Source organism: Nerophis lumbriciformis, linkage group LG05 (assembly GCF_033978685.3).
Source record: "Nerophis lumbriciformis linkage group LG05, RoL_Nlum_v2.1, whole genome shotgun sequence".
Lineage (NCBI taxonomy): Eukaryota > Metazoa > Chordata > Actinopteri > Syngnathiformes > Syngnathidae > Nerophis > Nerophis lumbriciformis.
The window spans coordinates 50023524-50040332 of NC_084552.2; the positions used below are offsets into that span (position 1 = coordinate 50023524).

A 16809-nucleotide genomic window follows, 5' to 3' on the forward strand; every position below is an offset into this window, starting at 1 on the left:
ATACCAAATGTTTTTTTCTGTTGAGCTATGCGAGACATTTCTAGACAACCTGACGTATGAAGTTTAATAACAGAGCCACTATGTGATGTATTTGTCAGGAGAAATACCAACACAGTAGTAGGGATGCATGTAGAGCTGCATCTATCGAATATTTTAGTAATCGAGTATTCTATCGAATATCCCGATCGATTAATCGAAAAAAATCATTTTTGTTTAATTTTTGTTTTGTTTTTGTGTCCTGTCCAGCTTCTCGGGCAAATCATATTGTTGATGTTGATGCCCATATCGGCTGTACAAATTTACTTTACCAAAGAGAAGTGTGGGATACTTCTCTTGTAGCCTTATTTGTATTTTGACTTTATTAAATGGATTTATATTATTATTTGGTGCAGCCGGGCCAGATAAATATTTTTGATTAATTAAGGTTTAATTATACATGTTAAAATGTGCCCTCAATTATTGTGTTTGGCCTAATTGTCTTTTATTTCCTAAACGCCTGTTTTCATTATTGAAGGCTGACACGCACAGCTGAAATGCATCCGTGGTTGGTTTTGCCAATTTGTGTGTGCTAATAAAAACAGGTGCGCTCACAGCCCTATGTGCTGTGTGGTGTGACGAAGTTCTTGTCTCTCTTGCGTTTTTGATGATTATTATACGGTGCCGTTTAAATGGGGGTTTCTCCACGCAATTCCGCTGAGCTGGTTTCAACCTGCCCAACAATACATAAACAATATAAAAAGACAAAACCCTTAATGACAACAACAGTTTTACATTTTAAGAATGCTATACAGTTCATTGCATACTTTGCATGCAAAATAGTAATCAATGTTCATTTTGCCATCATAACATGTTTGAGATGAAAACACATATATATATATATATATATATATATATATATATATATATATAAAATTAGTTCAAAATTAATATTCCCTGAGAAAGTTAAAATAAAACTATATTTTTAGTATCAAAAGTAAAACAATAACAGTTTTCATTATATCAAACATAAATAGTGGATTAGGTAGTGCCTTTAATACTGCATTTGAAATGTGCAACCAGTGGTGAGTCCCCACCAAGCAAAAACCGCGCATGCTCAGAAAAGTAGCGTCAGATTTACCGCCCGTCCGAGCACCCATTGGCAGAAATGTAGATCGGCACCTATGCTATAGAGATTACAGTGGGTGCAAGTGCAAGCTATGCAAGTAGCATGTGGTTGCATGACTTGAATAACCCGAATAACTTTGCACGACTACTTTCGCGGGGTTACTAATTAAGGCTAATTGAACAAGACAGCTCGGATAGCGTTGTTAGTTTTCAACACCTTTTGGCGTCATTTGATGACTTCGCGGGAGTGAGAGAACACATCCTGGTTATCATAATGAATAACATTTATTTTACTAACAACTTTTGCATTTACCCTTGATAATACATACTTGCCTCGCCTCTGGACGTCCCTCAATCGGATGCTTTCTCGACATTGTGATATGCGAGCTCCACTTAGCAATGTTTGCATATGACTGCGTTTTCCTTCGATTTTTTGTGTGAAGTTTTCCCACACCTTAGACAACTTTTGTCGCTTCTTAATTACCTCGTTTTGTTATGGCTCTTGTCCACTGCTTCCTGCGGCGTCTGCCATTGCAAATTATGTCGTCGAAAAAGTTTACTAAACTCAAGCGTATTTAAAGGAGCTGTGTTGTGCAGTGCAGGGGGCGTATGATCTGACGTAAACACGCTTTGCTATAGCTAAACAGTCTATGCGAAACGTGAGCTTTGACTACTAAACACGGCAAAATGCCATAAAGAAAAACAAAAAACTTAACGACGCCTCGAGGCAGCAAAAATACCTCGAATATATTTTGTAATTGAATCACTTGAGTTACTCTAAGAATCGTTTCAGCTCGAGATGCATGTATTGAAAAACATTTAAAAAAATTGTGCAACGAATACCAGATTCACACCATGGGGTGTTCTCATTTAGTCACATGACTCTACATGGTAATACTGCTTGTAGCATTTTGAAACAATTCTTCATCAGTGCGCCTCGGTTCACAGTCCTCAATTGCCATAAGCTCACCCGTACTGCCAATTGTGTACGCTATGTGCAACCTTTCTGCCTCATCTTACACAAGATAAAAATCTAAAAAGACATTCTTTCGGTTTGTTTTTTAGTTTTATTTCAGTTTGTGGTCAGCAGGGCTAATGGATGGTGACACCCTAATCTTTGCCAGCCATAAATAATCCATGCTGCTGCAGCTTTAACCACCACATTGAATATATAGTGTGTGAGTGCGTGTGTGTGTTCCAAAGAAAATCCTCATTGTTGATCCTCGAGTTTACGAAGCGCGGCTGCATTTTCCATCTTCATTAACCTCGCTCAACCTCCATCACCTGCTCGCTCCTCCATCCTTCCTATTTACCTTGCTTGCCGCAATTGTGGAATGAATAATTGATTGTAATTGGGTGGCACGACCCCGATCGTCTGTCGTTAGTATGGGACAATTATAATATTTCTTCTTAATGTCTCATTTTGCGAGTCCAGCGGTTCATCTGTTGCTTGTTTTTAAAGGCCCCAAATCATATTACCAAACAAGACAGGACTGCAGTGTAATTATGAGAGGGTACTCAAGTAGTAAAACTGGCTGAACAACCTTTAAAAGGAAGAGAACACTTCTAAGATGTTAGTTTTGTTTCCCTTCACTTTTTGTGTTGTCTGTGCTTCACACTTATGCTGCTCCTAAAAAGAAGAGTACACAGCCTGCATTCTGTCTTAACAAGCCCCATTGTCTCTGTACACACGCACACACACATACGCACACCCACACACACACACACATGCAAACACACACACATATATGCTGGTTGATATGTGGCCCCTGGCAAAGCACTTCTTCCTAATGAGCCTCCTGCCCTCCCTTTCCTCCTGGGTAGCCAAAAGAGAAGTAACCTTGATATGCGGCAGAGGGAGGATGCAACCTGCTTTTACACACAAATACACACTCATCCTTTCTATTTGCTGCTTTTTCATCCTGTATAATGTCCTCAGCAAGCTTAGCCCTAAACTTCAATTCTTGAGTTGAGACTACCTTTTAAGTAACTCTGCGAAGCACACGGATCAATAAACCCTCCAAAAGACACTTGAGGTGGATCAAATTAGGGTCACTAATGGTCACTCTGCGCTCAAACAAAGCTACTGTTTACGTTTGTGATCCGCTTTCCACCTTTCTGATGGCTGACTTTGACAGATTCATCGTCCCTTCATGGCGCCTTGATAACGTTTTAATGTTTCAGCCCAGGGCAGCACCGTGAAATAAAAAGGCCTTGAACTAAATCAATACATTATTGAATAAATAAAAACACCTTTAAATAAATAAAAACACAATTAAATGACATTCAGTTGATACAAATGTAATTTAAAGATTTTTTTTTAAATTGTGAAGTGATTAAAATATATAAATTGCACAAAATAAAACCACAAAATTTGATTGTATATCTGCACATTGATTGATGCTAATCAACATATTTTACATTAATAATAGTAATTAGGGTGTCTTGGAATAGTCCATGATGCAACATGGCCTCTCAACATGGTCTGCAAAATAAATGAATTCAATATTAATGAAGTACATAAAACTATTGGCTTTGTCATCTATGACACAAACTTTCAGATAACATTTTTTTCATGTAGTTTTTCATATACTATAAAGTTATTGACATTAAATTGCTTTTAACATCTTTAATGTTCAAAATGTATCAAAGTGGCCCCCGCATTCTTTCATTTGTCAATATGCGACACTTGGTGGAAAAAGTTTGGAGCCGAATCCTTTGCTTCTAAGAACCTCACTAAGCCATCCAATTTCTACCATATTTCTACCATATTTATCTGAGTACTTTTCTTCAGGAGGAAAAAGTGGCAAATGAGATCAGTGTTTTGTTCTTTTTAAGAGACTATTCGTGATATACGTTTCTTTTATTAACTTTGGAAGAAACACCTTTAGGGATGTAGCATTTTAACATTTTCATATCACAGTTATTTTTATCAAGGTGTTGTTGGAAGTGCACATAACGTATTCATACACACACTGAAATCTTTTAAACAAGATTAAAAAAATGACTATAATAAATTTACACACAATATACTTACCTGGCAGAAGAAACATAAAATATTGTTAGGAGACATATTCTTATTTACCGGTAAGTGTTTAAACATTACATTTTTTTCATTTTAATTTGTTAAAGTTTTAGAATGTTTTTATTTGTACATGCAAATTGAGATTTCACTTTGCTTCATTTACAGTTTATGTGATGTTGTAGAGTTTCGTCTTTGCTAGTAAAGTTGTAAAAAACCCGCACCTTCATCTCATATTTTCTTAGTGTAGATCGATCACTCTTTTCTAAGAGAGCACAGCATGTTTCTTAGACAGCAGTGTGTTTATACAAGTAGAGCTGGTGGGATATTGTTTCCTAATGTGGAAAGACGTTAATGTGTATTGTATTCATGTTAGTATTTAAGCGAGAGAGCGCGCTAGCGCCAGTCGGTCTGTGAGTTAATCAAATTGAAGTTATCAATCACTGTTTTTTGATAATTTTCATTTAAAACGGTAACAAGCTAATTTATCGTTACATCCCTAATAACCTTATGGCGGCTAGATAAGCATCCGTGTGATGTTGACTCCTAGTGACCAATGTATACTACTATATGTCACAATTTGTTTTTGGGGGGATTTCCATTACCTCTGCTCTTAAAACAAAACAAAAATTGTGCCATGGATTCGACTATTCGTCGACGACGTGCAACATGTAACAAATCAGATTTGACTATAACAAATACGTATTAAAAAAAAGCCTTAATACAAATGCAGCTTGGGTTACCCACATATGCAGTCCTCTCCAAGGTTTCTCATAGTCATTCACATCGACGTCCCACTGGGGTGAGTTTTCCTTGCCCTTATGTGGGCTTCGTACCGAGGATGTCGTTGTGGCTTATGCAGCCCTTTGAGACACTTGTGATTTAGGGCTGTATAAATAAACATTGATTGATTAATTGATTGAAAAAAAGCCTTAATACAAATTTATTTATTTTAATTGGCATTCTAGACCCGCTTTTTGGCCCCTACCCACCAGTTGCGAACCGCTTGCTTAGAGTACTTAAGGGAACAATGAGGACTATCTTTCTCTGAATGTTCTGAACTCCTGTTGCCATAGCGCTGAGTAGCCCAACATCTAGAAAACTGAAGTTGTGTTTTTAACCCACAACCCCTCTGCTGGTCACTGCCAAGTAGTGCACTCCAATCAGAGTGCTTCAATTTTCCACACTGCGACCAGTTATTGGATTGATATTAATATTTAATGCATCGTGTCGTGTCTTAGGTTTGGGCCAACTATGAAGAGAAGCCCAAGGAGGAAGTGGTTCACGTGACCGAAGAGAAGGAGCGTGTGGCCAGATACAAGCCAGTTTTCGTGACAGAAATCAGCGACACGCTGCACTTCTACGCCCAGGACGTGGAGACAGGTACAGTACCAGATTGTTGCGCTTTGTTCTAATATGTACGAACGTCACTCGTCTAGTTCTTTTGGGATGGTGTCGAATAAATGTGACATTTGGTGCGGAATAAAACATTCATTGACCACCGCATTGACCACCCGACACTAACAACAAACTTCCCACTCCTCATTACGACGGAATGACGGGAATGAATCATCGCCTGTCACTTCTGATTGGAAAAAGATGAGAAAACTAACAATCCCTGCTGTTGTTGCATAACACATGAATGAACGCACACTTAATATCTCTCCTATTGCCACTTCTGTGCTTGGTAATGGCTCATTTTTAGGGAAGGTGTGCTAAAGTACATACTACAAGGGGGTGTTAACGAAATGAAGAAAATACTTTATTTACATGATTAAAGGAGTCATTCTCCTCTGTTAAACAGTCTAACAAAAACACAGGCCGTTCCATATTTTTATATATTTTTATATTTATTTTGTCTTTAATTTCATTTTAAAAATATTTTTACAAAATCAAATCTTTTTAAAAAAACAAAAAAAAACATTTTTTATATTGGGGTCAATATGAAAATACGGTACAGTGGTACTTTGATTTACTAGTAGTTTGGGATACGAGGTCTCTTTCGGTTAACTGTTGTGCTTTAAGGAATGCCAAAGTGAACCCCAAAGGATCCAACTAAAAAATCAGATTTTACTCGCTTGCCGTAGCTTATTGCAAGCCATAGGCATGGGAAGGAATAAAGTGGGTGTGAAGGACAGTGCTGAGAAGTACAAGTAGATTATAGTCATTGAATTAAAGAAATAAATATATAAAAACAAGAAATAGCGTGTATGCAGCTAGCTAACTTGGTGAAGCACTTGGAGGCTGTCACTGCTACTCTGCACCATACTGAAGCAAAATGAGTCGATAAAGCCAAATATTATCTAAATGGCGGACATTTATCCATGAAAATATGGAAAAGCTGCTGATGGTGTGTTAGACTTACAAGAAGCTGGAAGGAGATACCGTGAAAATCCACTCTCCAATGCTATACATTATTACATTTTCTCATAAAACGACTGTAGTTGTTTGTACTATATTCTATTGTATGGCTTTTCATACAATATATCTGGTATAAATGTTAGTTTTTTTCTTTTCAAAAGACATATTACATGTTAAAACTGTGCTGTTTAGGGGATTAAGCAATGGATAAATGGATTTTAATTTATTTCAATGCACTTGATTTGAGATATCAATCTTTTGAGTTTCGAGCTCGGTCATAGAACCAATTAAGGCCGTACGCTGAGGTTCTACTGTACTATTGAGATAATTATTGGTTGTAATAGATATAATCACTATAATTTTAATTCACTGTATATGGATGAGCAGGTGTCCCAAAATGTTTCTCCCTCCTGTGTTTGCCTTCAAGACTTGTTTAAAGGCCATACGATTAACTTGCTGTACATGTGATAATTGGCCAATCACAAGCCGAGGATGCTGGGAGCCAAACATCCAAAGCGTGTGTTCACAAGTGCTCCACTTTCTTTTCATCATCATCTATAGCTGTAGGGGAAGCCATGTAGCAGCAGCAGAGCCTCTGGCTAACATCGCTCGCTCCTCCTTACCCCGTTTACCCTCTAGCTGTTAACTCACTGATCAAAATCAGGTGTCACATGGACAACGTTGAGCCTTTAGCATCGCTGACTGCAGGGCACGCATGCAGGAATGTACTGTATTATTATTGTTTTTATTATTATTACTATTGTATATGCAACACATACATTTAATTAAGTCAGCAGGGATAAAGTGGGTAAGTAAGTACTGACCCCTCATCCTCTATCCATTCCTGTTTCTCTTTTGTTTTTGCTGACACTCCCTGAAAGCAGCATGACGTCCTTGAAGAGAACACCAGCTGAGTGATTTTTGCACTGTCACAAAACAACTCCTTCTAAACGGCGACCTTATGAGGCCAGGATGAGCTCTGAACCGACCGCAAGATTTTGTCCCAATACCATATTGAACCCAATATAAGAGCACCCCTCTTCTTCAAGACCTGTTTTTCACAAAATATTGTTGGCGGTGTGAGATTAAGCCAAAGTGCTCTTGGCTAGGCTAACAGCTAACCAGTACTAGCCGTCTGTTCCATCAATCATCCTGGCCAATGTTTATTCCGCGGAAAATACATTGGACACCTTCTGTGACCAACCAAGGCACTGTAAGACAATGTTGTGTCTACATATTCTTGAAAATATGGCTTAAGGATGACATCCCAGACTGCCATTGAGCTATAAATGTTAAAATGTTACCATGGTGACAGACATGTTACAACAGGAGGCCTTTAGATCAATGTACAGTATCTTTACTGTTGCCTCTGCATCTGATAGCTTTTTCTACATTTAAAAAAATATATATTTTATACCTTTTTATTTTAATGACCAGGGGTTTCCAGATGACTTTCGAAGTGATTCCAATATTGGAGCCTCGAGTATTGTGAGTGCAGATACAAATTCTAATCTAATACCATGTCAGCATAAATAATACATTCATCTATTATTTTGTAGTGTGGAATGTTAGAAAATGTTTGATAAAGGGAAATTAGTCAAACAGAATAATGGTAGATATGAAAAACACCAACCTATTTATTATTAACCCTCTGGAACGGATATATGGTAAATGGGTTATACTTGTATAGCGCTTTTCTACCTTCAAGATACTCAAAGCGCTTTGACACTATTTCCACATTCACCCATTCACACACACTGATGGCGGGAGCTGCCATGCAAGGCCCTAACCACGACCCATCAGGAGCAAGGGTGACGTGACAAGGTTGGTAGAAGGTGGGGATTGAACCAAGAAACCTCAGGTTGCTGGCACGTTCACTCTCCCAACCGCGCCACGCCGTCCCCAAATATACTGTTTTTAAATTGAAGTGTAGTGGGGTTTTTTTGGTAACACCTAGTGGCCACAATAGTTAAGTTTAGCTCATGATGCAGTAACTTATGAGGAAACGTTTTGTACTGGATACTTTCTAATACGCTTGAGCCTTGGCAACTTTGTATGTGTAAGTAATATGCCACTATAATTATTTATTACTTGAATATTTTGACGAACGTGCTGTTGAGACTGTAAGAGTGTGCAATTAGGGACACTTATATCATATGTCTAGCTTGTGTAGCTGCTAGATCAGGGGTCGGGAACCTTTTTGACTGAGAGAGCCCATCCATCCATTTTCTACCGCTTATTCCCTTCGGGGTTGCGGCCATGAAAGCCAAATATTTTGAAATGCATATCCGTGAGAGTCATATAATATTTTTTTAACTCTGATGCATGGATTAAAAATGCATGAGAATGTTTTATATTTTGAACGTTATTTTTAACACTGTGTTTACCAGCGGAATTATTCATTACTTATCGTGTTAAGCAATGTCAGTTAAGATTTATCTGAGAGCCAGACGCAGTCATCAAAAGAGCCACATCTGGCTCGAGAGCCATAGGTTCCCTACCCCTGTGCTAGATCCTAGTAGCCTCCAGCTTACCATGTTTACTTACTTTTTTCTTTTCTTTTTGGACACAACAAACTAAAAATACTCTTAACCCACACAATTAAAATAAGAAAAATTGCCTATCCGATTCAATATTGTCATTTGTAAAAAAAATAAAAATAAAATAAAAATGTAATATGAAAATTAAAAATAAAATATCTTGTATGACTTGACTAAAATAGAAGAAAAGACCAATCTTGTGTGCTTATTGGAGGACATTTAGATGTTAACTGGCTGTCCAGCTTTGCACAAGTAAACACGCTGCAGGACTGCTTGTATCGGATGCTATATTACACATTTGTTTTTGGACTGATATCCAATACCAATATCCGAACGGCACACTTAATAATGGCACTAGGGAGACAGAGAAAGCTATTTAATTATTTTTATTTTAAAGTGTCTTTCTGAAGAAGCGACGAGCAACAATTTTAGCTTCATTTTATGGTCTTATTGGACAACTTCAGAAACTCTAGCATACCGGCATGTATCGCACATGGCCAATCATGCACGCCCACGCCACAGATAGATTGCAGACCTGAACCTTTGGACCCCGAATAGAAGACATCTCATTTAGTTCAGACTGTTTTTTATTTGTTAGTTTTTTTTAATGCAGTCTTATATTTGTGTCAATTAGATAACAACAATAAATGTTTGCAGCTTTGACTTGACTTGTATATTACAATTGTATTTCCATCCTTTTTAGCCTCCAGTGTCTTATGGGCGGTTACATCCTATGGAACATTGCACAGATGTGATAAAGAATGACTGAAAGGGCCTCACAGCTGTTTTTGCACTTCAGTGGACATCCACAGAGCCAGGAAATAATCAGCGCACTTTTATCTTCCCTAATGATTGTCACTCGTCGAGATGAAGAAAAAAAAATGGCGTTTCACTTTCAGCGGGTCGTATGAAGTCTGCACTTTTCTTACCACCCACCTCTTCTTTCCTTTTTCCCATTTTAATTATTCTTCTTTAATAGGTCATAAGTGCAGCTTTCTTCATGCATGGCTATCTTTACACGGGGTGCAGTAAGTGATTAATTTCACGTTTGGAATGGTTCCTTCCAAATCGCTGGCAAGCTTGAGGGATTGCACTCCTTAATCCTCAGTTCATTTTGAGGGTCTTTATCTGTTAATGTACTCATTTATCTCTCATTGTCTCACTTTCCTCCCCACACACATTATCTACCCCTTCAAAGGGCTATCTCGCCATTGCGACACCACCGCCCCCTCCTCTTCTATTTTTCCCCCCGCTCTGCGTTGGCCTCTCTCCGTAGGCTATATGTAATTACTGTCAGTAGGGGGACCTGCATAGATCTGGGTGACCTTGCACACTCCAAAGACAGAGGCCACTCCAGGCACAACGCGAGGAAGTATATCTCCTCGCTTTTCTCCACAAACTTGCTGAATATAACCCATTAAGTGTATTAAGTAGGCCTGCAACGTGCATATTGAACGTTGCTTGAGTTGTTTATCAAAGAGAAGTAGCAGTCGTTGACTTCCAAACAGAAGCTGCCTTCTAATTAAACAGGACAAGTGGCCCGCTAAGGAGGATAAATGTTAACAATCTGTGCTGCAAAAACAGCTTAGTGGCGATCACGTGATGACATTTGAAAAAAATAAGGCGGATGAATCCAAGTGATGTTGCACAAGCAGAGCAAATAAAGCATGACGGCCCCCAATAAGGCGTATTTAAATTGGACAAATCAGCACGAAAATGTAAAGAACTAAAAACAAAATACAGCCTGACTCGAATAGCTGAAAATGCTAAATCAAACTGTCCATGTTTAATTGGAATCACTGCCAAGTGTACTATTGCAGACCATGTAAACTAGTTCCAATTATTATACTTTTTTATTTTTATTTTTTTTAGCCATTTGTAGTTGATTGTTTGACTCCTAGCACAGAAATCTTGGTAGTGCTGCCTTCCTTCTTTGTATATTATGATTCCTGCCAAAACGGTCTGTATTAGGTTTGTGCATCTCTACATTAAATGGTGATTCGATATGAATCTCGATAGATGGGTTACGATACGATTCGCTAACAATACTATTTAAAACAATTCAATGCGATACAATACGTTTTGATGCAGATGGAAGCTTTGCATTGTGAAAACATAATTTACTGTACACAAAAATAATGCATTCACAGCCTCTTCTTTTTTCGGTGTAAATGGGTTGTACTTGTATAGCGCTTTTCTACCTTTTTTTTTTTTTTAAGGAACTCAAAGCGCTTTGACAATATTTCCACATTCACCCAATCACACACACACATTCACACACTGATGGCGGGAGCTGCCATGCACAGCGCTAACCAGGTCCATCAGGAGCAAGAGTGAAGTGTCTTGCTCAAGGACACAACGGACGTGGCTAGGATGGTAGAAGTTGGGGATTGAACCAGTAACCCTCAGATTGCTGGCACGGCCACTCTCCCAACTTCGCCACGCCGTCCCCCGGTTACTACCGCTTCCTTTGGCACAGGTGACACTATGGAACCATTTGGTCACACTCCTGAGGACTTCCAAAGGGCTGACCTGTGCTGCAGAGCCACCTCCTCGATTTGCCAGTGTGGTCTTTAAGAGTAATTAGCAGAGGTGTGGACTCGAGTCACATGACTTGGACTCGAGTCATGGATTTGATGACTTTAGACTCGACTTGACAAAATGTAAAAAGACTTGCAACTCGACTTAGACTTTAACATCAATGACTTGTGACTTCACTTGGACTTGAGCCTTTTGAATTGACATGACTTGACATGACTTGCTACTTTCCCCAAAACCCAAAGATGAAAAAGTTATTCGGGAGCGCTCCGTATTTTTCATTGTGTACTTGTCTATCAGCGTTGCGTGTGTCAGCTGGTGTGGTCTCAGTACAACAGCCAATCAAATTAGATCTACTTTGTTTTCATCACACAGCATTCATCCAATCAAATTGCAGGACAACCAACGAAGAAGACATGTCCAAACCACACGCCAGTGAACAAAAAATGATACCTAAAATAATTTCGTTTGGGTATAAAAATTACGAGGTGGTCAACACAAAACGGTTTGCAGTATGCAACACATGCGGTTCGAAAATTACTGATGGAGAGGCAACAACTTCCAACTTCGTCCGGCATTTGAAGTTGCACAAAGAACGGTAAGTTTTGAATGTAAGATAACGTTTATTGGCTAAGTAACGTGAATTTTATTTGCTGTGTAGTTAAATCAGTGAGGCTGTAAACTCACTGCTAACGTTATAACGTTATTGCAAACACGGGAATCTGTTGCAGTTCACTACCTTATTCATACTTTTTGTTCAGTGATTTTTTTAAGCAGGGTTACGTTAGTCAATATATCACACGTAACGTTAGACGGCGGTCAGCAGCACCGCGTATTTTAGCCACCTAAAAAAAGACAAAAATAGTAAAATAAAGGTCAGTTAAAATGTATACTATATTATGAATATGTGTACCGTTTTAGCTAGCTTTCTGACATACTGTTGGTTGTTTACCTCAGTGGTCCCCAACCACCGGGCCGCAGCCCGGTACTGGTCCGTGGATCGATTGGTATCGGGCCGCACAAGAAATAATTTTTTTTTCTTTTTCTTTTTTTAATTAAATCAACATAAAAAACACAAGATACACTTACAAGTAGTGCACCAACCCAAAAAAACTCTCCCCCCCTTTTGTTCTGGGCATTGAACATGAAGACTCTTCCTTCACTGTTCCGAGTGGCCATGAGAGTCTTGGCAGTGCCTGCCTCCAGTGCTCCAGTGGAGCGAGTTTTCAGCCATGGTGGCATCATACTACGCCCCCATCGTGCACAAATGACTGACAGACTCTTGGCTAATTTGGTCTTTTGCAAATGCAATGCAGCATAGGGCCCTGACATATAATAAGTACAACTTTTTTTGTTATGTTCACGTATATGTCATGTTTTTTCAATGTTAACACTTTTGTACAAATAAGTACATTTGCACTTTATTTTTCAATGTGTTTGTTCTGTAAAGGAATGAGTTAATGTTTAAAATGACTGGTTAATAGTGCTATTATAAAGTGCAATGTCAGCACAATTTTCTTTCCTGCAATTTAAAATGCACTTGTTTTAATAAATAAATACAGCGTTTGAAAAGCATACACAATCTGTGTTAATATATTAGTCTGTGGTTAAAAGGACTTGAAAGGACTCGAAACTCAAAATGCAGGACTTAGGACTTGACTTGAGACTTTCCAGTCTTGACTTTGGACTTGACTCGGGGCTTGCCTGTCTTGACTCGGGACTTGACTCGGACTTGAGGGCAAAGACTTGAGACTTACTTGTGACTTGCAAAACAATGACTTGGTCCCACCTCTGGTAATTAGCAAACTTTACGAAAGTATCAGAATTTCTATTTGGAAAATGTCAACAGACGTATATGTTGTTTAACGTGCTAACACTGTGTAATCTTTGCAGAAAACAAAGCAATAGACAAAGATATAACTTCCGAGGGGGCAGGCCTAGAGCATTTACATGGGCATGCCGTATAAGTGAATGTGACATGGAGTGATGTCAATGTAACCCCTCTTAAAAAAAAATTTAAAAAAAAGAGACTGCGACTGATTGCAGGCCTCATTTCCAAATACCTCATTATTTGACTATTTGACATAATTTTACACTAGTGTCACGAATTGTAACAATTATTGGTCAAAAAGGAGAAACAGCATAATAGGCGCAGCAGCTTGGGGAAAAAATAAGATCATCAGCTTTCCAAAACCTGCTAACATAAACTTCACTTATGTTTACAGGGAAATATTAACAATTACTATAGTTTATTATTATTATTATTAATTTAGCTATTACTAACCAAACCAAACAATCCAATACTAAAAACCCACCTTGGTGGAGATAATAACACGACTTTGTTCAACTCCTGTCATCCTAGCTTTCTCTAAGATTTCACCTCCATTAAAATGGCCACAGAGGCTAGCCACCCTACCGTATCCCTCACTTATCCCTTACTTACACATCTAGTGCTCGTTTTTTGGCGCCCATTCAGACAGGTATTGAGACACACATACACACATTATATGCACTCCCTCTGACCCGGTGCCGCTCGGCCCATATTATTCACACTTCTAGCTTTTACACACAGCAGCTGTTCATCACTTAATGATGCGGCCTCTGATGATGAGCCCCCTTAGGCGGGCAGGCAGGTGCTCGCCGCCTTTTCTCTTCCCAGTACACTTCAGACCCCAATAGACTGTTTTTTTAAAATCTTAATTCTGTTTTTTCAGAGTATCTCAAGCTTGTCATGTGTGATGCTTGTGCAAATATTTATCGTTAGGGAACGAGAGCACATGTTGCACTCCTGGCCTTATTGGGATTATTTGCCTGCCTTTGCTTTCAAAGCTTTATTAGAATTCCATGCAGCCTTGGAATGTGTAGCTACATCCACCCACGATTCCTTCTGCTTCATCACAAGCAACATTGCACTTATTTCCTTCTTTCAGTAGTGTCCCCCTCTGGCCCGGAACTTTATTTGCAGGTTTTGACTTGTGATTGTTTGTTTTCTATTGATAAACATGAAGTATATGAACAGAGCGTGGCGTAGCTCGGTTGGTAGACCTGAGGGTTCAAGGTTCAATCCCCGCTTCTGCCATCCTAGTCACAGCTGTTGTGTCCTTGGGCAAGACACTTCACCCACCTGCTCCCAGTGCCACCCACACTGGTTGAAAAATATAACTTAGATAATGGGTTTCACTATGTAAAGCGCTTTGAGTCACTAGAGAAAAGCGCTATATAAATATAATTCACTTCAGATGTTAGATGTCACAGATAGGTGTTATGTGTAACTGGTGGGGAGTAATTGCATCAAACATATGACACATCTTCAATTGAGCAACTTTGCTGCAGGTTTTGACTTAGAGCAGGGGTGGCCATTAGTTTGTTTGCGAGCTACGGGTCGATCGTGGAGGGTGTGTCAGTCGATCGCCAGCCAGGCATTAGAAAATAGACCTAAAAGATAGCGATCATTAATCTTCACTATGACATCACTTTCGTCACTCAATTGACATTCACGGCACTCGATGATCTTGTGAGATCACGCTGGATGCTGCGAGCTCAGTATTATATACCTACTCAGTGGCCTATACCTACTCAGTGGCCTAGTGGTTAGAGTGTCCGCCCTGAGATCGGTAGGTTGTGAGTTCAAACCCCGGCCGAGTCATACCAAAGACTATAAAAATGGGACCCATTACCTCCCTGCTTGGCACTCAGCATCAAGGGTTGGAATTGGGGGTTAAATCACCAAAATGATTCCCGGGCGCGGCCACCGCTGCTGCCCACTGCTCCCCTCACCTCCCAGGGGGTGATCAAGGGTGATGGGTCAAATGCAGAGAATAATCTCGCCACACCTAGTGTGTGTGACAATCATTGGTACTTTAACTTTCACTTTAACTTTATTAAGAAAAAAACAACCGGCAGGAAGGCAAGAAACAGTTTTTATTCTAACAGACTCTTATGCCGTACCTGCTGTCAAAAGCCTGAAGACCAAACACAGTTCCTGTCTTCACAATAAAAGCGCTTCTCCATTCTGCCTGCGTTAACAAAATAGCGCACAAAAGCTAGCAAGCTACGGAGTTTTCCGTCTATGTATTTCCTGTTAAGGATAAAGAGTATGGAAGCTGGGAAAAAAAAGATGCCAAAAACCAACCACTTTTCTTGTGGTATTGGACAGAAGGGAGGATTTATTTTTCTTCTTTGCATTGCAAATTTTAAAATGTGGAAGTTAGCAGCACTACTGCGAATCCTGTCTGATTCCAATCAATGCAAGTCATCATAATCAGGTAGTACACCAACTTATTTTATTGTCTTCATGACAGAATGGAATCTATATGTGTTAATTGTGAATTAGTGAATTGTATTTGTATAGAGCTTTTCTCTAGAGACTCAAAGCGCTTTACACACTGAAACGCATTATCTACGCCCTGAAGCTCCATTTAAACCAGTGTGGGGGGCACTCGAAGCAGGTGGGTCAAGTGGCCCCCCAAGGACACAACAGCAGTGACTAGGATGGCGGAAGCGGGGATTGAAACTGGAACCCTCAAGTTGTTGGCACGGCCGCTCTACCAATATAACCTATAATATATATACGTATGTTTATGTGTATACCGTATATTACCAAATAAACGCCCTTGTGCAAATAACCGCCCATGTCCTAATAGCCGCCCGGGGTCTGACCCCATTTTGTGAAATAAACGCCTCTTCCTAATAAACGCCTATGTCCAAATAGCCGCCCATGGGCTGTTATTTGCATAATTTAAATTTAAATCATATTGACTTCATTAAACCCAATTTATAAGATAAAAGGAAAAGCAAAAGTGCAATAATTCTGGTCATTACGGTAACAGCAGACGTTACGTGGGGATTCTGGGTAATCAACATATTGCAATGGGTGACCGCATATAGCGTAACACACACTCAACGACAACAACAAACCCACGAGGAAAAGTTTCAACATGGCAAGCAACAGCAGCAGTGAGTTGAATGAACAGGATACCGGTACACCACAACTGATGGACGGGAATACTTTAAGGGGGAAGAACAGAAAGTTTGACTTAAAGTTCAAGCTAGCGGTTGTGAAGTATGCGGAGCAGAATTCTGGTTTGGCAGCGGCCAGGCAGTTTAACGTTGACCTAAAACGTGTACGAGAATGGAAACAATAAAAGGGAGAACTACAATCTCAGTCGGCAATCGATGGAAAACGGGCTCGCTTATCTGGTGGAGGTAGGAAGAAAGTGAGCGACGAGCTTGATGCTAATTTGT

At 39.4% G+C, this 16809-nt stretch overlaps 1 protein-coding gene across 1 annotated transcript in view; it reads left to right on the forward strand.

Annotated features, from left to right (window-relative positions):
• Positions 1-16809, forward strand: part of snd1 (staphylococcal nuclease and tudor domain containing 1) — a 272862-nt gene that overhangs the window by 190603 nt on the left and 65450 nt on the right. Inside the window, exon 18 of the mRNA XM_061959499.2 lies at positions 5368-5509. Within this exon, the coding sequence (XP_061815483.1) occupies positions 5368-5509 (142 nt within the window). The remainder of the gene's footprint in view (positions 1-5367; positions 5510-16809) is intronic.